Below are 24,405 nucleotides of genomic sequence, written 5' to 3' on the forward strand. Positions count from 1 at the left end.
ACAATTAACAAAGTTAAATTATACATGAAAATCGGAAGAATATTTTTCGGTTAGCAAAATAAAAATAAACTTACGCTTGCATACATAGCTTAATTAATACATACTGTAATATGTACATACTAACTAATTGATATTTTTGTTCACTGACTTTTTTTTTTGTTGTAAAATTTAAAACGGTAAAAATGATAAGCAATTAATAACAAAGAACATGGTGTGCACAAGTTGCAACAAACATAATATGCATAAGTGAAATATGCAGTAATGAGTTCCTGAAAATTTGTTTTTTATATGATTGAAGATTTCATGGAAGGAGAAACACATTTCACCATAATAACACGAAAACTCACAGAATTCCAGCTATCTGTACTATAGCAAATGCAAGAAGATTGAGTTTACTACCCATTTATAACTGATTACACTAACAGAAAAGCCCAATAAGCCGGAAACTGAAAATTGTTTTTATTGTTTTATGGTAGTGACCTCCAGAAATGTGCTTTAGAAAAATATCAAGAAGGCGATAATGACTAGCATGTCAACAGTGGGATTCACAAAAAGGAATGGAAACATTGAAAATTACATCTAACATCTAAAAATAGCAGGGTTTTCCCAGCACAAAAGGTTAAAAATACAGTGTTAGAGCGAAACTGTATTATATAAATACCGTATTGTGCAAGGATTGCTGCAATTCTCAAACCATGTTAGAGCAAAACCGTGTTGTAGAAGTACCAGGTTATACAGGGGTTGCCTATACTCATTGAATATTGCAGCATTTGAAGTTAGGGGTGGTTCAAATGAAAACAGCATAAGTAAAATAATTCTTTATTCAAACTTGTGGTAAAGAACCTCATTATTTTTAAACACAGTCTCTTCCTATTGCAACACAAATCTTCCATCAGAAAAGTTATACCTGAATACACTCACAGAAAATTTCTTTGGTTACTTGCTGTGTCACTCATATACCTAAAACATGTTGGCACACACTCTGTGCTGCTGGCTTAGTTCGAAGATGAAGTGGGGTTGATTTCCTAGATCATATAGTGATGGAACAAGTTATAGGCACGTTACTTTCAGCTTGAAAGTAAACAAGCCATCAAAGAAAGACATAAAATTAATTTCCCAAAATCAAAAGGATTCTGAGCTGTACCATCCGCAGGAAAGATGATGCTAACTATATTTTGGGACATAAAAAAGGGATGATTATGGAGAGATGTGAAGAAGGAAATAATTGTAACAGTATTTTATGCTGTTAAATGCTTACAAGTATCTAAAGCTGGAAATCCATTCCATGCATCAAGGGGTGAACTTTAAAATAGGGGTTTGTTTACATGCTGACAAACAAGTAGTTTAGTCTAATAACACTCATCACAGTTCCTGCACAAGTCTTGACACTATTCAAGAGTGTAGAGTAAGCATCTTGAAGTACTTACTCCACACTCCATATTTCTCAGACTTGGCTTCAAGGAGCATAATCTTTTCAGTCAGTCACTCAAATAAAATTACTTTCACTCTGTTGATGGTGAGGTCCAAAAAGCAGTGCAGAAGGGGATTGGCAAACTAATAACCAAAGAAAATTATTCTATAATGTTAGCCAGGTATTACTTATGTGCTGGAAAGTGTATTATGAGAGGAGACTGAAAAAAATAAAAAGTTCATTAACAAAATTTGAATAAAGAATTTTTTATTTTTTAAAAAGGGAGGGGTGGGAAGGAGAGACTTAGCGAGGTGCAGAATATTTCAGACTTCGTGGGCAAAAAATACTCTACCTTATAGGTAAGTTGCTGTATCGTGTTACTCAAGAGAAATATTTGAATTTTTTTTGCTTTTATTATTCAGCTTTAAGCATGAAAAATGCATTTAATGAGAAAAGCATCATTTATATTTATATGTTAAACGTCCACCTGCATTTCGTTACTTCTCTGTTCAAGTGAAGTGCTACAAACTGCTGTAACAAGGAATGTTTTTTGAATATGTTATGAGTATCTTTACTAACAAAATTATATGTTAATGATTACACGAGTTTATCTCAAAATATAAAATCATATAAGTGGTTTTAGAGGCAGGTAGTACATTTGGCTAAAATTTCCTGATGTAAATATTTACTTCAGTACTTATTAAGTACATTTTGTGTGTGGCTTTTAAAGTGAATTATTTTTTCTGCATAATTTTTTTGCATAGTGCTTCACAAGTGCATTTTGTCTTTTACAGCCTGTCAGAATTTAGCGATGAGAATATGATGGATCCTTATAACTTAGCTATTTGCTTTGGACCTACTCTTCTTCCTATTCCTGAAGATAAAGATCAAGTTCAGTACCAAAACTTAGTGAATGAGTTGGTCAAAAACATTATCATTTATCAAGAAGAGATTTTTCCAGATGATGGAGGCACAGTTTATGAAAAGTATATTAGTAGCAACATGCCTGATGAAAAGTAAGCAGAAGTTTATTGAAAAAAGGTCTTAGAATTAAAAGACATTTGTACATATTAAAAAATCTGAAATATTAGATTTTAATTACATCCCACAACCAATTGGTGTTCAAACATTCAGAATTTTTATTACATGTAATCCTGAATCAGTTGCAGGAATCAATTCATTGTAGGGTTAAGGCAGCCTCTCATTTGGTGACAAATTTATTTAACTTAGTAGTTTCAAAACAACAAGCTCTCTAAACAGGGCTTGTGTATTCTCTTTACTGAAAAGTAAAGTGCAGTAATAGAAAGGGTTGCTTGGAATATGCATATTGACCATTTCAATTTCTGTTAATCATTGACTGTTAATCATTGTTATTAAATTATTGCTCTTAAAGCAAACTATTAATAATTTTGGATTTACGCACGCACACACACACGTACTTTGTCAGTGTATGGTCAAATGGTACATTTTCTGAAATATTTGATTTTAATTACATCGCACAATCAATTGGTGTTCAAATACTTGAAATTGTCATTATAGGTAATTTTGTACAAATAGAATACAAATCTTCTATTTTCACACGGATGCACACACACACACACACACCCCGATGAGCCAAAACATTGACCAGCGAGTCGTTATGCAAATCAAAGCAGCTTCAGGTGAACTGTGGTGCGGGCCGGGACACGGTATAAAAAACACCTGATACTGAGCTCCATTAATCAGTGTTACTCTTGTTCTTCAAATGGGAAAGGCAGCGGACTTAAGCAAGTTTGACAAAGGCCAAATTGTAATGGCCAGACGAATGGGTCAGAACGTATCCGAAACGGCATGGCTGGTGGGGTGCTCACGGTCAGCTGTGGTTAGTACCTACCGAAAGTGGTCCGAGGAGGGGGACCCCACGAACCACAGGCGAAATGTTAGATGACCACGGCTCATCGATGCTTGAGGTGAGCGAAGGCTCTCTCGGATAGTACATGGCAAGAGAAGGGAGATTGTGGCACAACTCACCGGTAATTGGAATGCTGGTGACAGGAGTAATGTGTCACAACACACACACACACACACACACACACTACATCGAACCCTGCTGAAAATGGGGCTGCATAGACGCAGGCTGCTCTGAGTGTCCATGCTAACCACAGTTCACTGGCTACAGTGGGCACGCGAGCATCGAAACTGGACCTTGAGTGATTGGAAGAAGGTTGTCTAGTCTGATTAATCATGTTTCCTGTTGCACCGTGTGGACGGCTGGGTATGTCTATGTCGTTTACCTGGGGAAGTGATGGTGCCTGGATGCACCGTGGGATGAAAAACAAGGTGGTGGCGGCGGTGTCATTCTTTGGGCAATGTTCTGCTGGCACACCCTGGGTTCAGTCATCCATGTGCCAGGCACTCTGATGTCTACCTAAACATCATTGCTGACCAGGTATACCCTTTCATGGCAGCGGTCTTCCCCTCTGGCGGTTCCGTCTTTCAGCAGGATAATGCGCCATGGCACACCACCTGAATTTTTCGAGACTGGTTTGCAGAACATGAGGCCTTCCAGGTATTGCGCTGGCCTCCAAATTCCCCAGACATCAATCCCATTGAGCATCTGTGGTTTGTGTTGGAACAGCAACTTCAATCTGCGGCGTCTCAACCGCGGACCTTACATGGGTTAAAGGATCTGCTGGTTATGTGTTGGTACCAGATATTACAAGACATTTAGAAATCTTGTAGTGTCCATGCCTCGCCGGGTACGGGCTGTTTTGGCTGCACGGAGGACCAACATCATATTAGGTAGGTGGTCGTAATGTTTTGGCTCATGTGTGTACTTGTCAGTGTGTAGTCAATGGTAGATTTTCATTGCACATTTATTAGGCTTTAAAACCTACTTTGAAGTGAAAAGCACCTTGTTGGTGTAAACCAACATAGCAGTCTATATGCTAAAACTTTCCCAAAGGAAGTTATAGTGTAGAACAGGTTAGGTTTCAAAATATTATTTAGAATCGATTTGAGGGCATGAGAAATTATGGTTTTCCAGTCCTTATAGGCCTCTGTAATAGCCATGCAACAAAAGCTCATTTATGCTGTGTTGGTAATGGTGACACCTGCAGTTGCACCCTTTACTGAGTTCATTAAGTGGTTACTACACTTCACACCATGCACGTGATGCAGTCAACTCTGCACACTGCTGAGTGCATCCTGCATTAGATCTGTTGGTCTGTTATAGTACTATTCACAGTATATGATTCATACTGCTGTGTGTTTAAATGTTTGACACAAAATTTTATTCCCTTTATTTTGTCACATTTTGTGTTCTGTTTACTTACTACAACACTCTATTGAGGTCAACCAGTTTACATCATAAGAGAAAATCTCTACTATAAAGATTAATGTTGTATTGGATTATTGTACACAGTCCGGCATTTGGAAAATGAGACTGATGCTAGAAAAAAATAATGATCCCATGTATGAGTAAACTAACCTTGGTTTATTTAAAGTAAATTCCTCCCACTTTGTCCACACACTGCATGTAATGATCGCAAAATGACTGGTGTACTGTTCAATATTCTCCTCACAGCTCTTTGAATGATGTAGTCATCAAAATAACACTTTCGGTGGTGACTTGAGCTTTGGGATTGGGCTAAGTCTGATGAATACAGTGGGTGCAATAGCATGCAGACTTCTTTGCTAACCAAAAACTCCCGAACAATGAGTGAGTTATCATGCAAGAGGAGCCAGCTGCCATCTTCTCCATGCTGAGGCTGCACACAATGGATTCTCTGCAACAAATGTTTCAAAACGTTCGGACAGTAGACAGCAATAACATTTTGGACATGTTCTGATTTTTGACCTTTTTTGTGGCTTTGGGAGAGTTTACCGGCTTCCACTCCACACTTTTCACTTCATTGCAGTGTCATACTAAAAATATCTCTCTCACCCATAATGATTGAATTCAGGACGTTGGATTTGTTTTCAGCAGCCTCAATCAACAAGTTCTATGCAGTGTTCAACTCATGCCTGTTATTGACCATCTGTTAACAAATGTGGAACAAAAATATGCAGACCTTCATTTACTTCAAATCCTGGGTAATTATTTGTCGAATGGTTTCCTTATTAACACACACATTATTTGTAGTATTGTACATCAGTCATTGGTAATGATTTCTTGCATATTTTCAATCAACTCTGGCATTCGAACCATTTTTTTCTGGGCCCAGATGGTTGTAGTTTTCCAGTGATTCTCTTCTGTTGGTGAAACATTTATGCCTCTCAAATGCATGCACAAGACAGACAGTTCTCTCTATACACTTTCTTTATCATTTGAAATGTTTCCCTGGCACTTTTGCCCAGTTGAACACAACTTTGTTTTCTCTTTGTTCTATTGTCCCTGCCATTTCAGAACCTTGCTAACACTAGGTTCTGAAATGGCAGCAAATGAAAGAATGAGGAACAATTGTTCTTTCATTTGATATTTACTTCTAGTAGATGGCAACACAACACTTGTCTCATTACATTAGTCTTGTCTCCCAATTGCTGCACATGTATAATAAATGAAATATTGATGTTGATGATTTGTCCTAAAAAAAAGAGAAAAAAAGTAATTTTACAACTTATTAACTTTTATTTTTAGTGATGTTGGTGATTCTCCTCCAGACCAAGGGTCAGATCAAATTGATGATTCAGAGACTGATGTATTACCCAGTGAAGATGGTAAGGAAATTTTATTGTACTTTAGTGTTTTTGCCTTTTGGATTTTTGATATGGCTAAAGTGAGTTATTGATTAAATTTTCACAAAAAGTCAGTTCACAAAAACCACATTACCGATAATAATCACAGTTTAATAACATGAAAATCACTGATTAAAATTTGCAAAAAAAATCATACAAATTATAACAAACATACAAGTATTATACTAATCTTATTCTTCTTCAATTTTCTTTGCATATGTATCAATCACTTCATCTATTAATTTTTCCCATAACTCATTTGGACCCTCTAAGCTTATCCTCATGCGATATTACAGTACAGATGCATAAATAATAAAAAGATTATAAAATATATTGTTTATGGGCTGTGACCAAACAGTCTTGTTTGCAGTATACAAAGGAAGAATAAGCCACAAGTAGACTCTTGCTGTGAAAAAAAACAAAGGGAATCTGAAAACCATAAAGCAAAACTGACGACGATTGAAATACTGGCTGCAGTAGACTCCCCTCTCTGCTCAGACATTGTTTAGCTCTTCCCCTGAAAGCCATGGGACACTTTCTAATTACAATAGCATCCGTTAGGAACCAATTCAGGTGAACCTATTCACTTCCTGTGATCTTGTTTGCGATATTCAAACAAAGAATTAGTCACAAGTAGACCATTTGTGTGAAAATAAAGAGAACCTGAAAACAATAAAATTAAAATGCCAACACTTGAAGTAGTGGCTTTTAGTTACAATTATGCAGCCAGTAATATCGTCCATTTAATTATTTTGAAAACTTTGTGTCTTTTGAATTTTAGCGATTTATTTTTGCCGTGTACCACCTAACGAGTACCACACTTGGTTGGTGTGATTTTTTTGTGTTGTATTTATTTGACATAAATTTATCGAATTTGCGTTTTATAATTACAGTTTACACTGACATAATGTTTTATAATGTCAGTTTACACTGACAATATGGCCCCTAAAGAACACAGCAAGAAGAAAATTTCAATTAAAATTAAACAAAAAATGTGGTGAAAATTTAGTCTGAGGTCTTTGAACGAATATTAAAATAAAAATTACTATTTTTCACCGGGGAGGGGTTTATTCTACCGGGGTGAAACTCACCCTCCTGGATTCAAGACTGGATAGGGGTTTAGTATAGACTAGCCCCACTTGGGGTTGGTATTTTGTAGTTACTTCACTCTTGGTTGACTGTTCCCAGCTTGTTTTCCACAATTGTTGGTCTGATATTATTAGTCAAGTCCAGGATAATACTCAAATGTTGGGTGGGCATTCCTTTTTTGAATCTGTAATGCAGGCCTCTTCGGGTAACTTTCGAATATAAGGGCATGGTTCCGGCTAATACTTGCAGGTCAGGGGTACTGGGGTATGGCTCTTTTAATTATTAGAATTGCTCTTTGAATTGTATCTAGTTTTACTTTGTTTTGAACTAATAATGTTCTATTTTGCCAAATTCCAGCTAAGAGAGCTGGAAGGAAAACAACTTTATATATGAGCAAGGGTTTTGCTTTTTAATCCCCAGTTAGATTTACTGATTCTGGAGATCATGGCTGCATAGTTGACTTTTTAGAGAGGTATGTCAGATGAAGGTAGAATGATAGCTTGCTATCAGATACTATCCCTAAGTATTTTATTCTTCTATCAGTTTAATTGTGGTATCATTGACTCTGATTTGGAGTCTTCTGTTTTTTAATGTACCTTTGAGCAATATGGATTTTGTCTTCTCTGAAGAAAGAGTGAGTTAGTGGATTTTCCCCATTTCTGAAGTTTCTGTAATGCTTGATTTGCCCAATGTTCTAGATTTGCTCTGGAATTTGCTTTGACTATCATTAAGTCATTAGCAAAGGTTGTTTCAACTTGTCCAAGATTTGTATTTAGCAGCTCATCCAGCACCAAGTTCCAGAAAAATGGCCAGTACTGAACCCTGTGGGCATCCTTTTGTGACAGGACATCTATAACTTCTTGTATTTTGTTCTTACCATGACTTGTCTGTTTTGCAGGTAGCTTTTTATACAGTTCTTCTACTACTACTACTACTTCTACTTCTGCAGTGATTCCTCATAATGAGGTATTTATTGCTGCTGTGAAAGTATCCCAGTCTGCTTTTGTTATATTATCTCTGATTATGTCATAGTATGAAGGGGGGGGGATGTTGAATCTGTCTAAGTTGAAAGTTATAGCTCTATGGTCAGATGTGGTCCATGATCCATGGACATATCAGTCTGTAAACATATGTGCGGTTGAAGGTGTTGCTCCAGGTCATAGCCATGCACACACAATTCATTATCAGTAATGATGGAAGAAACAAAGTGTGGGTCAGCAGCAGCAGCACATTGGCAAAGATCCTGACATACAAGAACTCTCCATTCTTTGCAGTCATCAATAAAGATGTAAGGCACAAACTTAGAAATACATTGCATTCACAGGCTCCGTAGCCAGGTAGGAAGGAGCAGCAGTGCGTAGCAAACGCTTCTTGATTAGACCGGGGTTCGAGCCCGTCACCACCAAATACGTAGGATACGGAAAGATCAGGGAATGACCACCGCATATCCCGGAGCAATATGGCCTTAGTTGCTAATGCTCCTAAAATCCAAAGAACGAACAAACAAACATTGCATTCCCAAGTCTTGTGTTAAAATTGATTAGCATGTTGTATATGAAATATTAGCATGTTATGTAAGAAACACTTTCACTAGCAACTTCATGGATAGTTAAATGTCTAACTTCTGATCGGATTACAAACACAAGCAATTGAATTATTGGTCTGAAGTTGAAGGATGGCAAGAATGAGGTCATCTTCAAGACAAATGATCTTAAAACTTTGTATACCACTGAAAAGTTTCTGAATGACACTTAACATGGAATCTTCTTGGAAAGCCTGTTTTTGGCATTTCATGGGTTTTTGTTTGTACTTTTACCTAATTTTAAACAAAATTTGATGTTGATTTGTTGTTTAGCAAAATCATTCATTTTAAAATGTGACAAAACACAAACACAAAACACCTCTATTCAGTACACACTAATCCAGACTGACTAGTTAAACAGGTGAGTATATGCATTACAATGAGTAATGCATGACATGTTGCAATGTCACAGCTGTTTACAGTGCTGCAATTTCAAGGTACAAAGTTAGTCCCTGGACTTATTGACTACTCCATATACTTGTACCATCTTATGCTGTGCATTCTTGGTATTTTGAAGGTCTTTCTGGAAGGTCTGTTTGCTGTCATGCTATAAAAATTAGTAACCAGTTATTATCAACCTTATAATAATGAAAAATGCAGCACTGTTTTTGTGTATCTTATTCATAAACGTAAAAGTATGTTTTATGAAAAATCTGAAAGTGATGGAGGAAAAACGAATGGCATTTTGAACTCTGCAGATATGACTAATTAAAGAACACATAATTAGTTTTATCCCAAAACTAATGTAGGCCTTTGTAATTTTAGGAAGAATTGTTTATAAATTTATATAGATCATTGGAACCATTCCTTTTTTTCTGGCCTGTCTGAGAAAAATACAGGGTGTTTATCGTGACCTTAGTTCTCTTATAGGAAAGTATATGCTGAAATTGCTTAAAATAAAACAGCAAGCCCTCAAAACGAGTATATTGCTGTTTATTTAAAAATGCATTGCTGTTCTGCAACCATTTCAGTAGCACTTCCACCTTGTTAGAGAACATGTAGAAACTTTACTTCAACGCTAATCAAACAGTTAAGAGAAGTGCTTTTATGAGAGATATGATCTGATGATTGAAATTCTCTTGAAAAAAAAAGTATTAACTAAGGTAAACTATGGGCAGGGCATGTTATAAACTTTCCAGATTAGCTGCCAGAAAAGTGACATGCTTTTAAAATGAAAGAAACCTGCTCTTTAAGGGAGTTGAAAGTAGTTCAGTGAGTAGAAACTATTGGTAATCAAAATTTGGTCATTTATGAGGGCTAAAATCACGATAAAAGACTTGTATTTTTCTCAAACAACTTATGATTATAGAAGTGAATGGAACATTTCTACTATTCTATAAGAATTTAAATCTTTCACTTCTCTGTACTCTCCTAACTTAATATTTTTTGTAATTAAAGTTTAAAGGTTATAAATGTAATTGAACTCCTTTTCTCTAAATTGCATTGTTCATTTACTGAAATACAAAAAAAATCTTAATATTAAGAAAAAAACTTTTAATAAAGTAACTTTGGAGTAAAATCTAAGTTTTTCTTTCTTTTTTTTTATTTTTTTATTTTGTTCTTTTTTCCTCCCCCCAAACTTTGCTTCAACCAGATGCAGTATTTCCAGAACGGGAAATTACCCTCAATCTGTTTGGAAGTATGTCTTATTTTTTGTTTTTGCCTGTTACTCCTGCCTGCTTTATTCTTTTATTTATTATTATTTTTTTTTATTGTTACTTACAATTTACATAAAAATAATTGCATGTAATTTATCATATGTATTTGTAAAACTTATTGTCATCAGCTTGCTTAGTTCATAATTAATTGCATGGTAATTAAAAATGTAAGTATGCACTAAATTGAATGTGTACTTTATAGTTTACAGCACTACATTATGAAATGATATGCAAAATATATTTTAATTGTTCAGTTCCTTATATATATTTTATGTTTGTCACCTTTTATTTAATTATACTTCAAACTGTGCATGCAGGAAAATATAAATTTTATTTAAGTGGAATGAGTATCAGATACATTGCTATATCCCAAGATTTCAGTGTACTTCATAATGATGAGCTGTTAAAGTACAGAAAGCTGTTTAAAATCAGATTTAACTACCCAAGCATGAGACAGTGGAAGAAGTAGCAAGCATTAGCATTAGCAGAGGCATATGATGCAAGAAAGCAAGCTTATGCCATCAGCCAAAAAAAAAAAAAAAACCCACTCCCATTTCACCCCTCCGTTCGTTCGAAATACCTGTCCAACTGTGCCTTAAATTTATTTAGGCTATCAACTTCCATAACAAGGGATGGAAATCTGTTCCACCAACCAACTACCTCTGGCTAAAGGCGAATTTCCACACATCTATCCTACAACTGTCTTTCCTCAATTTGAATTTATGCCCTCTCAGGTGATTATTCTGAGCAAGAGGAAGAATCCCATCAGTATTCAGCATGCTCAAACCATTCAAGGATTTATACACCTCTATCACATCACATCGCCTCGCCAGTGCCTAGTGTCCAGACACTGTAATTTTCAAAACTTAAGCCTTTCTTCGTAAGAGCAACCCTTTGTTCCATTCGCTAATTTTGTTGCCCTTCTCTGTACTCGTTCCAGCAGCAGCTCTACATCCTTCTTGAAATGAGGCATCCAGACCTGTATACAGTACTCAAGGTGTGGCCTGACCATTGCCTTATACAAGGGAATAATCACTTCCTTATCCCTGCTAAAAAAAAATTCCTGTATATCATTGATAAGACACCATGAGCTACTCTTGCAGCCCGTCTGCACTGCTCAGAGAACTTCATATCTGCCTGCACAATTACCCCAGGTCCTTTTCATTTTCTACCACTGTCAGTGTAGTACCACAGAGTTGATACATTGCTCTGAGGTTACTGTTTCCCATATGTAGTACTTTACATTTGCCAATGTTAAACTTCATTTGCCACCTCTCAACCTTAACAACCCTGCCAACCTTTGTATCGTCTGCAAACTTGGATATTAAGCTTGATATACCATCATTAATATCATTTATAAATAGAGAAAACAGTAATGGACCCAACACTGAACCTGAGGGACTCCACTAATAGCATTAGTCCACGATGAGCACTGTCCATTGATTACCACTCTGTCTTCTCCCCCTCAACCATCCCTTTATCCATAGCAGCAATTTGCCTCCAATGCCACACTGCTCCAATTTCTGCAGCAGTCTTCCATGTGCAACAGTATCAAAAGCCTTTCTAAGATCCAAATATATAATATCAAAGTTATTCCCTGCATCCAGTTCTTTTGTAACTGCATCATAGTATCCAATCAAATTGGTCAGGCAAGACTTCCCCTTAACAAAACCATGCTGTGTCCGAGCTATAACTGAAGTCTTGTCTAGATGATCCTGCAGTGCTTCTTTAACCAGTGCCTCCATTAATTTTCCTGGAACAAGTTAAACTTACAGGTCTATAATTACTTGTGTCAGCCTTTGATCTTCCTTTGTGAATTGAGGGTCACATTTGCACATCTCCAGTCTATGGGTACCTCCCCTGAGTCCAAAGAAGCTCTCATGATTATGGCTAAGGGGTTGCTTACTTCCTTTGCTGCCTCCTTTAATATAACTGGATAGATCCCATCCACCCCGGGTGCCTTTTTTATGTTTATCCTCAACAATTTCTCCTCCACTTTCCTCTCAGTTATTACAAAATCATCTAGCTCACTACCAGAGTTTACTTCACCTCTGGCATTCCCCTTCCCGAATAACTCCTCATGTGTGAATGTAGATGCAAAATACCCATTTAGTTTGTTAGCCACCTGAGCAGGATCCTCAATTGTTGAACCATCAATTTCCAGTGGACCAATCTGATTCATCCCTTTCCTTCTAGAGTTTACATGGTAAAGAACTCTTTTCTGTTTTTCTTTGCATCCTTTGCCAAGGATGCTTTTGCCTGCCTAATCTCCTTTGTGACTTGGTTACAGACCAGCTTATATCTATCATAAGCTTCCATGTCACCCATTAATTTATATGTATCCCATGCATTTTTCTTCTCTGCCGTATGTCTCATTAGTTCATCTGACATCCATTTAGGCCTAAACTCTGAACAATATTTCTTAGTTGGTATGTAAAGCCTAGTAGCTTCCAAGATAAGTTCTTTGAATGTTTCCAATTTCAAATTTGCTGTTGGTAACATCATCAGTTGGTCCCACTGTATAGAATTTAAATACTGTCTCAGACCATTGTAGTTGCATTTACGAAAGCAAAAACCCTTCCCTTTACCTCTGATGGTAGTTACCTCTTTGAGGAAATCCCACTTCAGCACACTGTGATCACTGCCACCTAGTGGTTCCTTTATCTGCAGATTCTTAATGCATGAAGAATCACAACTGATAATCAGATCAAGAGTATTACTCCCTCTAGTTGCCTCCCGAACATGCTGATTTAGAAAACAATCATCCAATAAATCCACAAAAGCCTTGCTAGTGTGTGAGTGACCAACCCACAAATTCCAGTCAATATCTGGGAAATTAAAATCACCCATTATAAGACTCTCCGATTTACTGGCCCACTCTATTTTCCTGTACAGTTTCTTATTATACTCATCAGAGTCATTTTGATCCCCCAATGCTTATGTCACACCAAACTGACTCAACACTGCACTGCACTGTCCAGCGATGTCGACTGGCTTCACTTCTTGGATTTTATGTGTTTCTTAACTAATAGCATAACCCCTCGTCCCTTCCTATCCTTTCTGTACACATTGTACTCCCCAAATTCCAGTTCTACATTCCTTATATCTGTGTGACACCACGTCTCTGATATCCCAACAATGTCTGCCTTTGATGTTTTGTGCAATACCTCAAATTCATCAAATTTATTTACCAAGTAATATGGAAATGCAATTTTTGAGGATTATTTTTGACTGAAGATTTTTTTTTTAAAAAGAATTTTGAGTTATGTACAGATAATGTTTGAATATTTTAGTTCCTTATGTTTTGTATATTTTTTTTATATCAGAATAGAGGAAACTATTCTTTTCTTTTAAAACGAAAGAAGAAAAATTATCTTCAGGCAAGAAAAATAACTTCCTCTTCTGGTTTCTTACTATACTTCTCTGATTAACTTTAAGCTAAATAGTCACATGGATCATACAGAGCTCTGTGACATTTCTTGTTTCTACAACAACATCCCTCACTTTTGCACTCAAATGTTTTGTTTACAGAATGAGGTAAACTTTGTTTACCGTTTCAATTTTCCTGCCAAAATTTGGTAATATGAGGGTGAGCTAAATTGTGCTACAATACATATTTGACCAGAAGTTTATGGAGAACATTGAATGATGGAGATTCTGCATTTGAAATTTAAAATTCTTAGTTTAATTGGCAGTAGTATTCTGCCATAGAAACTAGATACCAGATAAGCATTTGCCAAATTTTGAAAGACTTATGTAGAGTTTTGTATTTGACTTTTGCTGCACCAGTCAAAAAATAAATAAATCCTGTGTTCCCCCTCTACTTAGCAGTCCTTTCAATTTCCCCAGGCAGTCTGCTTCAATTGTCCAAGGAGGCAATTTGTTTCAGTGATTAACAGCTTGCTGGCTAAAGGAAAATTTTTTTTTTACAGGCCAATATGTAATTCTTCCCTTTTAGTTTGAATTTATGCCCCCTCCCCTCATTTTTGTGTCACTTAATACCCTGCAAATTTTACCATTCATTTTACTGCTCCCTCTCAGAGCCTTATAGACTTCAATCAGATTATCTTTAAGGTACCTAGTCACCAAGCTCTGTAGCTCACATATTCAGTCTTCTCATATGAGTGCCTTTTGCTGATTTCACTAAGCATGTTTGACTATCTCTGGAGCATTTCAAGAAGCCAGTTTTTTTTAGGTGTAGCTTCCAAATTTGGGCACAGTATTCCAAGTATGATCTTACAATTGCCTTATTCATTGGAATTATAACTCCATCTCCAATTGGTCAATAAATCAACAGGCTACTTTGGACTCTCCTTACCATGCGTTTATGCTGCACAGAGAATTTCATGTCTGCCTTTACTGCGACTATCTACCATTCTTAATTCTATCCTTCCAAGTGTATAAGGTATCTTTTGTTGTTAATTCCAGAGTGTAATAAAACCTTATACAGTAGACTCAATTTTCTGAGATAGATGGTAAAAAAAAAAAAAAATCCCGGATAATCTATTTCCTGGTTAATCCAAAAATACAGTTAGTCCCTGACATACGTTCCAGGACTTCTTACGTAACTTGGGGGAACAACTAATAAAATATTTCTACTATATCCCTGATATACCAAAATTACAAAAACCACATAATATCCTCAGAAGAATGAAGGAAAATAGTTATATATTTTTAATTAGTTCAATTAAAAACTTTATCTGGGGACAGCAGTGAAGTGGCACATAAGAAAAGAAAACATAAAAGGAAGAGAAAACACATGTTATTGTACTGTAAAAAGTGATATGTATTTCATAGCCTTGGTTATATAATTTATTATTGTTGACTTCACTGGTGCAGATTTCTTCGACGCTTCTTGTATTCTGTCTTTCTCCTTTATTATTGTGTTCAGTGTTGACACTGACAAATCTGAATTCCGCACGATACTTGTTAATGTTTGACCAATTTCATACATTCTTATTATTATAATTTTCTGATCCAAATCAATCGCTTTCCTTTTCTTGATAGATTTACTAGTACCACTGTCACTTATTCTCTTAGTCGGCACTATGATAACTGTCAAAATGAAATTTTCTGTAAAGAACTTCACACAGTTAATGTGTACACACACTATTATCACCTACGTGAGCTCACATTTTACTAAAGCACATTTCTGGAGGTCATTACCATAAAACAAAAACAATTTTCACTTTCCGGTTTATTGGGCTTTTCTGTTAGTGCAATTCGTTATAAACGGGTAGTAAACTTGATCTTACTGCATTTTTCGATAATACCAATAGCTGGAATTCTGTGGGTTTTTATGATAATATGGTGTGGGTTTTTATGATAATATGGTGAAATGTGTCCCCTTCACTGAAATCTTCAGTCATACAAAAAAAAAAAAAAAAAAAAAAACATAAATGAATTTTAAGAATCATCTTTTCATTCCTGCTTGTTACTCCATATCTCACTTGTGCAATTTGTGTATGCTATGATGGTCATTATTGATTGCTTATTTTATTTATTTATTTATTTACTATTTTTAATTTTACAATCCTAAAAAAGAAAAAAAAAAAAAAAAAGAACGTAAGTCCGAAGTTATGTAAGTCAGGCACTCACTGTATCGAAAAATGTTCAGCAACCTACGTAAAAAAAACATGGGGGTTAGATGAAAAATGAAGAAACTTACCATGCTCTACTTGTGTGTCCAATACAATGCTTCCCTTAATTTTTTTCGATGTTGTGTATGGTTTGGTCACAAACATTATAATGGCATCAAGATTTAACAGATGCATCATTTTCAAACTTTTGAATAAGTTCAAGTTTTTGTTTAATTGAAAGCACAACTCCTTTGCATTTACCCATCATTTTTGCAATTTCTAAACAAAAAAAAATATTTACTATAAAAAAAATTTCAACATCCCTGACATAAATAATGAAACAAAATTTGTCTTTTTGCGCTGCAACAGAACACAACAATTGATGCGACACAAAACAAACTAAACTTTTTTTTTTTTTTTTTTTTTTTTTTTTTGAGCGGTGGTTGTGAAGACAGCGTGATTGCAAGATAATGCCACTTCTTATCGCTTATTTACGACTTGCAAAACATCTGTTTATACCTATTCTAGTTATTACTTGAATTTTATGATTTCTGGTTGATTTTTTTTTTTTTTTTTTTATTTGGAGTCTTGAAGTGTCCCGGTAAATCGAGAGTCTGCTGTATTTTGTAGAATTGTAACATAATTGACAATTATTTGACCATTCCTGAAGCCCATGTAAGCTATCCTGAAGGAGCACTGCTTGTGGTCAACATTAACCAATTTTCCCTCCAACTTTCACATCATTTGCAAATTTTGAAAACATACCCTGTATCCATTCATCTATGTCATTTAATAACACTAGAAACAAGAATATTCCATGCACTGATCACTGAGGGATCCCACTTTTAACCCTGGCTCATTATGTACAGTTAATGTTTGAATATTTTTTAGCTCCTTACGTTTTCATGTGCCAAACCCATTAATTACATGCAGCTCTTCTGTAATCCATCAGATCTAAGCATTTATTGTATATTAAAGCCAATAATTGCAAATCACAATTTTTTAATAAGTGGAGAGTACAATATTTAGTGTTCAGTATGAAATGATCACCAAATATGTTGAATGTTTTTTTTTTTTTTGTTTCTCACATAATCAAAAATGTGCAAAACCAAAGCAGATTCTGAAGAAAAAATTCATTGCTGTAAGTATTAAGAAAATTGCATTTATTAAGCAATTTAAATCTTGCCAGCTAAAAAAAAAAAAAAAAGCAAAAATAAAGGAGGATGAGAAATTCCATCTACATTTATAATTTTGAGCTCAACTGCCATCATTAAATGTGGTATCAAGTGGTGTCTCCTTTAATTTAATTTAGCAATTCCGTCTTTTCAATTGTATATATTTCTCACAATGTTGTAAGTTATTTTTAACCTCTAAAGAATTCGTATGTCTATGTGGATAATAGATTTCATTGAATGGTTAATTTTCTCTTTCAGAGGAAGTTTTAGAAGCATTAGCTCAGTTTGATTTTTCTGCCCGCTCACAAAGAGAGTTGTCATTCAAACGTGGAGATACGCTACTCCTTCATAGCCAGGTGTCCAATGACTGGTGGAAGGGAAGTTTCAATGGCCAAGATGGACTGATTCCTGATAAGTACATCCTCTTAAAAATAAGGTATGATTTGAGAACTGTATTTGCTTTAAACAATTATTAGATTGTTTAAAGTAATTACTTGTTAAATTAGACTGTGCTAATTTAAAGTTCAAATTTATTTCTTAAAATATTTTAGATAAATGAAAGGTCAGATCTATAGTGCATTCCTTTGTGGTGGAGATGGCTTTATAGGAAGAATTAGGAATCTGAGTTAAAAATGTCCAATTAATAAAAATCATTAAGTACAATTTTTTTCAATCGGTAAATCGGTACCCTGTCAACTTGATAGGCCACCCATATGGCAGTACAAATTGAGTGGTTCATGAGGTCAGAGCTGGTTGGTAATGCTATTTTTCTTTTCCCTTCCACATTTTAATCCTTTGTGGTCCAATGTCGTGCCCATCAGAATTTCCAATTACAGAATTTGTTTTCTAGCTGTACTGGCACAGTTCTTGTACTTCCATCTATTTACATTTCATATGAATAATCTGAAAAGCTAAATTCATGTTTATTAATTTTTTGCATTCAATTATTAAGCGCATGTGGCATTGTTTTTTTTTTTTTAAGTCCTCTTTTAGTCAAATGGTGTGGTGCTGTGAACATTTCTAATTATAAAATTTGTTTTCCCAGTGTACTGCCATTTATTTATGTTTCATATAAACAATCTGAAAAACAAAATTGATGTTTATATTCAATAGTTAATGGCAGGCAGGCTGTGTGTCCATGCATAAAATTGATGCTTGCATTGAAAATACAATTCCTTAAATTAGATTAAATCATCTCAGTATCTGTTAATTATTAGTAAATCATAATAAATATTTGTTTCATACCTTAAAAACAATCAGTGTGGTTACAAGAAACCTTATTGTAATAAAACCTAATTTGGAAATCTGTAGATTATATGGATTATTTATATATATTTTTAAAATACAATATTTTTAATTGGTGCCTCCAGAGCCAGGTGGGAAGGAGCAGCAGTGCGTAGCACACGCTTCTTAATAGTCCGTCACCACCAAATACGGAGGATGCAGAAAGGTCAGGGAATGACCACCGCATATTCCTGGAGCAATATGGCCTTAGTTGCTAATGCTCCTAAAAACCAAATAACAAACAAACATATTTTAAATTTATTTTAAAAATACATATATATTTATATATATATATATTTTTTTTTTTTTTTTAGGGATGAGGATAAAGATAAAAGCAGCATGGATGGAAACGAGAAGAGACGTACTAGTAGTAGCAGTGATTCATTATCTGGTATTAGTCCAAGCCCTAAATCTCTTTCAGCTGTTTGTATTCCAGAAGAAAGTGGAATTGAGGACCACAAACGACTGAGGACTAGGTCTCCTTCCAGCCCTTCACCTAGTTCTCATCTCAGTTCATATTCCTGTGACTCTCGTACCCGAAGACGGAGCCTTAGCCCTTCTTCTCTCAGTAGTTTAGAGCCAAAAGTGCCCGAGTGGGAATATCCTAAAGTGGTTCATTCGTGTAGTGTTGATGAATCCCTGAAAAGTGACGTCCATATTAAAGAATTAGAATCTCAGACTATTCTTCCTGAACCACCCTCACCAGAACTTGTAGAGGAAACAGAACTTGCTCAGAGAATAAGACAAGAGGTGGATAACCCTGTGACTGACCTTTCTTCAAGTTGTGACTCTGTTGAAGAAAAAATAAGATCTAAATGGCCTGAAAAAAAAACATTTACCCCTTGTAAAGATACACCAGATCTAGTGATGGACTTACCAGTGAATCCTTCAAGCCCCACGACTGGGACCAAACAGATTAAAGATTCTCCAGATGATGGAAGCAGTGAAGATGAACATACCATTGTACATTCTATATCACAGAGTACTGATAGTCCAGAATTAACAGCTGCTGAGTGTTTTGCCATGTCAAACCAGTGCACTATGAAAAAGGGAACAATGTCTCGCAGTGCTAGTCATGTGACAAGCATACCACAGTCATCAGATGCACAGACACAGACATTTCATGCTGTACGGCGTAGTGCCAGTACTGGACTGAATTTGGGACCACCACCGCCATCTCCTGATCTCTCTGTTCGGTCTTCAAGGGAACGTTCAGTCAAACAGATTGCTTCTGATATGGAGCAACTCAAGTCATCAGAAGTCACCAAAGAACCTCTAAAACGAACAAATGCAATCAAAGTAGAAACTGTAGAAATTAGCTGGAGATCATCTCATAAGAAAGAGGAACCTGTGACTAAACCATCAAATGAGGAGGTGGGAAATGTAGCCACCCCAGTTGTTGGAGGAGGAATCTCTTCTTTTAAGCCTCAAATGAAGGTAAAACCACCAGTACTAAAGAAACCCAGTCCTGCTCCTTCTGATGTTGTGCAGCAAACTCAGGGACAAGAATTTAAGCAAGCTTCATGCTAATCTCTGGGTTTATTGACAGTTCCTCATAAAAGCACAGTAAGGGAAAGGATATTTCATTTGTAATCTGTGATGTCAGGCAGCATTTGCATGTGGTATTTGCACCACCACCACTTCCATTTATAATAAGTCAAGGGTGGTCACTGTGTCCTTCCATCTGATAAATCCACTTGTGGTGTTATCTTTGGCGCACACATTATCCATCCTTATGAAATCCATACTGTGATGATAGTTTTATTTTATATCCACTTGGCGATAATGATGCACTGTATGGATGGTGCTACTACTTTTCTTTTAACTTCTTTGATAAGAATTGTTAAAAATGGAGAATAATGAATACTGTGAATAAAATGCATCTGCTTAATTTAAAACTTAATTAAGCAGAATAAGCTTGCACTTATGTCATGATATATTTCAGATTAGCAAATGGCTAAATCTGCATGTTGTGAAAGCAAAGTTTGGTATGTAATGTTAGTTTCAGTTTAGAGATTAGTCTGTATCACTTTATCAGTAGTGATATACTGAATACATTATATATCTAATTGGCTTTGTATAGTCACCCCCTCTCCTCCCCTGTTTTAAAGCAAGAGTTTTACCATCTTTAGATAAAAAAAAAAAAAAAAATCTTCATTCTTGATCTGTCTTAATTTATTATTGCCGGTACCATTTTTACATAATGCTGAATAACTGTAGTCAAATTCTTTTATTAACTGAAAGAAATAATGTTAGTTTTAATCAGTAGCAGTGAAATCCTTCCTGTTTGTGGGGGGACAGGGTGGGAACCTTTCTTGTTCAGGGAGAAGTACTTAATGTGAAAAATATTACTTTTATGAATTCTCCCCAGTTAATTTCAAAGAAAATGAGCCCTCTACTAGTGTAAGAGCTGTTGGCTATGAGTTCTTTCTTTTAAAATTTATAGACAGTTTTTATCATAAATGCCTAAATTAAAATATCAGAAATTCAATCAAGGATACAAATTTAAAAATTGATATCAATCAATTCTGTTTGAGTAACAAAGAAAGCATTTTGATTAGCAGTGGCTATTTACTGTAAATCATCATGAATATATGAAAACTGCACTTAAGAGTTAATATAGCCACATCTAGTTGTGAGATTCAGTGGCAAGCTTATAACTGCACTGAGCTTCTGACATAAAGCTTAGTAACAGTAAAAGAAATTTATTGCACTAAACAACAATTAGAGTACCTGTGAAAGTGCACTTGTTAAGTACAGTACCTGTGAAATATAAATACTAGATTGATACACTGAAAGGCTAGATACTAAAATGAGGCTTTGAAAAAAGCACACAGATAGATGTATATACAAGACTAACTACAATGATAAAAATCAAATTAAGGGAAGCTTTACTGCCAGTGAATGGGAACTAAATATAAGGGAATGTTAGGCTGGAGATAGAGAATTGTTATTGCAGTTAGAGTTGAAAGAGACAGAAGAGTTGGCACAGCAATCAAGTAGAAAGGGTAAAAATAAAGTTGCTTTTGATGAATGTGCACAAGATGTGTTGGTAAAGATACACAATTGAGGAAAACCGAGGTTTCCCCAATTGAATTCACATGCACAATTGGCCTAGAAAACTCAGGACTAAGAGGAGTTGGGCTGTAAAGTAGCAGCATAGAGCTCTCTCTCTCCAGCTTTTTTTACCATCTCCTGCTGAGATCTGTGCCAGCTCTTCTACATCTTTTCAGGTGTAGTTTTATGTTTTATTCTCCTGCTAAAGAAAGGTTATTCTCTAGAAACATTTGAGATGTTTTAATCCAGAAACTATATATCATGAATCCTTGTTAGTTCTTCATTGATTATTTACGTTTAACTGCCTTAACTGCTCAGAGCTTAATTTCAGAAGCTTCTCCCCAATACCTCACAGCTATATGCAGTTATATTCAGACTCTTATATGCAGTTTTTATGTACTCTTGATAACTTCTGTTTTTCTATATGTAAAATAGTTACTGCTGATTAACATTTTTCTTGTTAACCAAGTAGTTAGTGTTAATTTTTAGCCTTCTCTAATATTATTCATCTGTATTGACTCTTTTGCTTATATAAAATTCATTATGGAAACTTTCAGGGAAACATGCAAATACCGCTTCCCCCCATAATAAATTCTTGGGGGGGGGAGAGATCATGTTTATTCTAAGAACATTATTTTGCCCTGTAGATAACCTACCTTTTACTTATGTACACACGTGCATGCATGGGATGTTTGTGTATATAAAATAAATTAACTTTTTTTTTTATTGGTGAAATATTCATTAAAAAACATTTTTAACAAAAAATAAACTAGATTTAGATCCATATATTTTGCACACAAATGGTTATTTTATTCCTTCTTTTGCTGCTATTAATTTTTGGGACATTTAAATTTTAGAACACTGTACTCTACCTATATGCATAAAATTTACATACATAAGAAGTAAATATATAGGTATTTTCACTCCCTTCCCCCACTTTTTAAAATGGATTTTTTTTAAAGAAACAAACAACCTGTAATAGCCAAATGATGATAATAATAATAAAAAAGTCATATTTTTCTTCTTACACACACACACGCATGCACTGAATGAAAGTATTGAAGCGTACGTGTTCTACCAAGCATAGACTATGCAGATTTCAGGATTTTAATCCAGATTTTTTTTATTCGGATTAAAATCTAGTTGGAAGTAGCCAAGCTCTGAATTATTTCAAAATTACCCTTCAGTTTTATGTGTGAAAATTAAATTAAAATACTGATTAACAGTTACAATTTCATATAAGTGGTTAACTGTTTTACTTAAGTACTCTTGAGAAAGTGATATTTACAGTTATTCCCATTTTCATCAACAAGAATGAATTTATAATACATCAGTGAACTTCAAAAAATATTATAATAAACTTACTCTTACCAAAAAAAAATATTGTAAACTATTATCGCAAAATTTTAATATTAAAACAAAAATAATGGATGTTGTACAGTGATATTTTTATATTGTTCTTGGTAGCTGTTTGTATTAAATTATCCACTGAAATAGTCTTTATGTTGATTACAGTATACAATTTCTGCACTGCTACGTAGATTAATTCTTTTACTGAAGTTAATCGCAGATTTTTTAGGTATGCATTTTTAAAAATTTTGAAGAGTGTCTTATTCCCTGTATGTTGTTTTTTATCTCTCTCTTGGAATATTGGTTTAAAATAAAATACCATGTTTGAAAGATTATTCAGAAAATGTAGCTTCAAAAAATATATATTAAATAGTTGTTATAAACTTCAAGTAAACTTAGCTTTTCTAGCTTAAGTTTTCAATTTAATGTTATTGAATTTCTTGTTACATTTATGACCATGATTTTTTTTCAAATAGTGGTGTTTAATATTTCACGTTACTGATTAATAACAGTATTAAAATATTTCTCGAAATAAAAAGCTACAAAGTGTTGAAGAGTATATAAAAGAACAAAACTGAAAACAAATGACGAATTTCTTACTTTGGTGAAAGAAATGTAGCCTTTTATCAGTGCAGGTATTGATGTTGAAGTACTCAAAATAAAATAAAATAATGTTATCTGGAGGTAGAATGTTTAAATAGCTGTAACTATTATGAATACTGGTAGCTGTGCTATAGCAAATGGTGTATTGTAAAGTCTTTCTTGAACGCTCGTAAAAATTTTTGATGTGAAAATAATTTTTGTATACAACCCTTAGAAAAGAAAGCCCTTAACTTTTCTTAACCAAAGTTGTTCTTATAATTACTCCAGAAATGGTGCTAATAATGCATCTGCTGTTGGGCGACATATACCTTCAGGGGATCAACCAGTAAAACAAAACTTGAATTATTTCTGTAGGATACTTGTTCGTGTGTAATTTTATTTGACTATGATGACTTTGCTGTCATATTTGTTTATACCTGTAAGCACCACTTTGTGATTCTTATTGTACTTTTTTGAAATAATGGAAACAGTGTTATTATTTGCTTTCACTTTTATATTCAATATTGAATAAAAATACCAAAATGATCTGTACAGTACACCAAATAGATTGTAGTGCTTTGGATACCATAAAAGCAACATATAGAAAGATAAAATTTCCTTTATATTGTTAAAATATTATTATTATGACTTTTTAACATATTTCTTCCCTACTCCTTTTATTTTCTTTTTTCAATGACTCTTTAGCTGTAGGACCCTTGGAAATAGTTTTCGTACATCACTTTTGAAAATAGTTTTTTGAAAGCTTTTTAGTATCATATTTGAATGAGAAGATAAAATTAAATATACTGTATGAAAAAAGGGCTTCAAAACTTTTTATACATCAAAACATGCTAGTGCTACATCTAGGGCCAACTTGATACAGTAACTTAGGTAAGCATTCTTTTGGAATATTGAATAAATA

At 34.7% G+C, this 24,405-nt stretch overlaps 1 protein-coding gene across 5 annotated transcripts in view; it reads left to right on the forward strand.

Moving 5' to 3' along the window:
- LOC150090404 (SLIT-ROBO Rho GTPase-activating protein 1-like) overlaps positions 1-20,675 on the forward strand; it is a 240,856-nt gene extending 220,181 nt beyond the window's left edge. For 4 of the 5 annotated variants that reach the window (XM_090389853.1, XM_090389854.1, XM_090389855.1 and 1 more), the window contains exons 15-19: positions 2,206-2,427; positions 6,030-6,109; positions 10,393-10,437; positions 17,469-17,646; positions 18,809-20,675. In XM_090389853.1, coding sequence (XP_090245979.1) covers positions 2,206-2,427; positions 6,030-6,109; positions 10,393-10,437; positions 17,469-17,646; positions 18,809-20,024 — 1,741 coding nt within the window. In that variant the 3' untranslated portion in view covers positions 20,025-20,675. The remainder of the gene's footprint in view (positions 1-2,205; positions 2,428-6,029; positions 6,110-10,392; positions 10,438-17,468; positions 17,647-18,808) is intronic. The other variant, XM_090389857.1, reaches the window with a different exon arrangement.
- The last annotated feature ends 3,730 nt before the right edge of the window (positions 20,676-24,405 follow it).

Source organism: Mastigoproctus giganteus, chromosome 2 (assembly GCF_048544385.1).
Source record: "Mastigoproctus giganteus isolate SK-2022 chromosome 2, ASM4854438v1, whole genome shotgun sequence".
NCBI classification, from domain to species: domain Eukaryota; kingdom Metazoa; phylum Arthropoda; class Arachnida; order Uropygi; family Thelyphonidae; genus Mastigoproctus; species Mastigoproctus giganteus.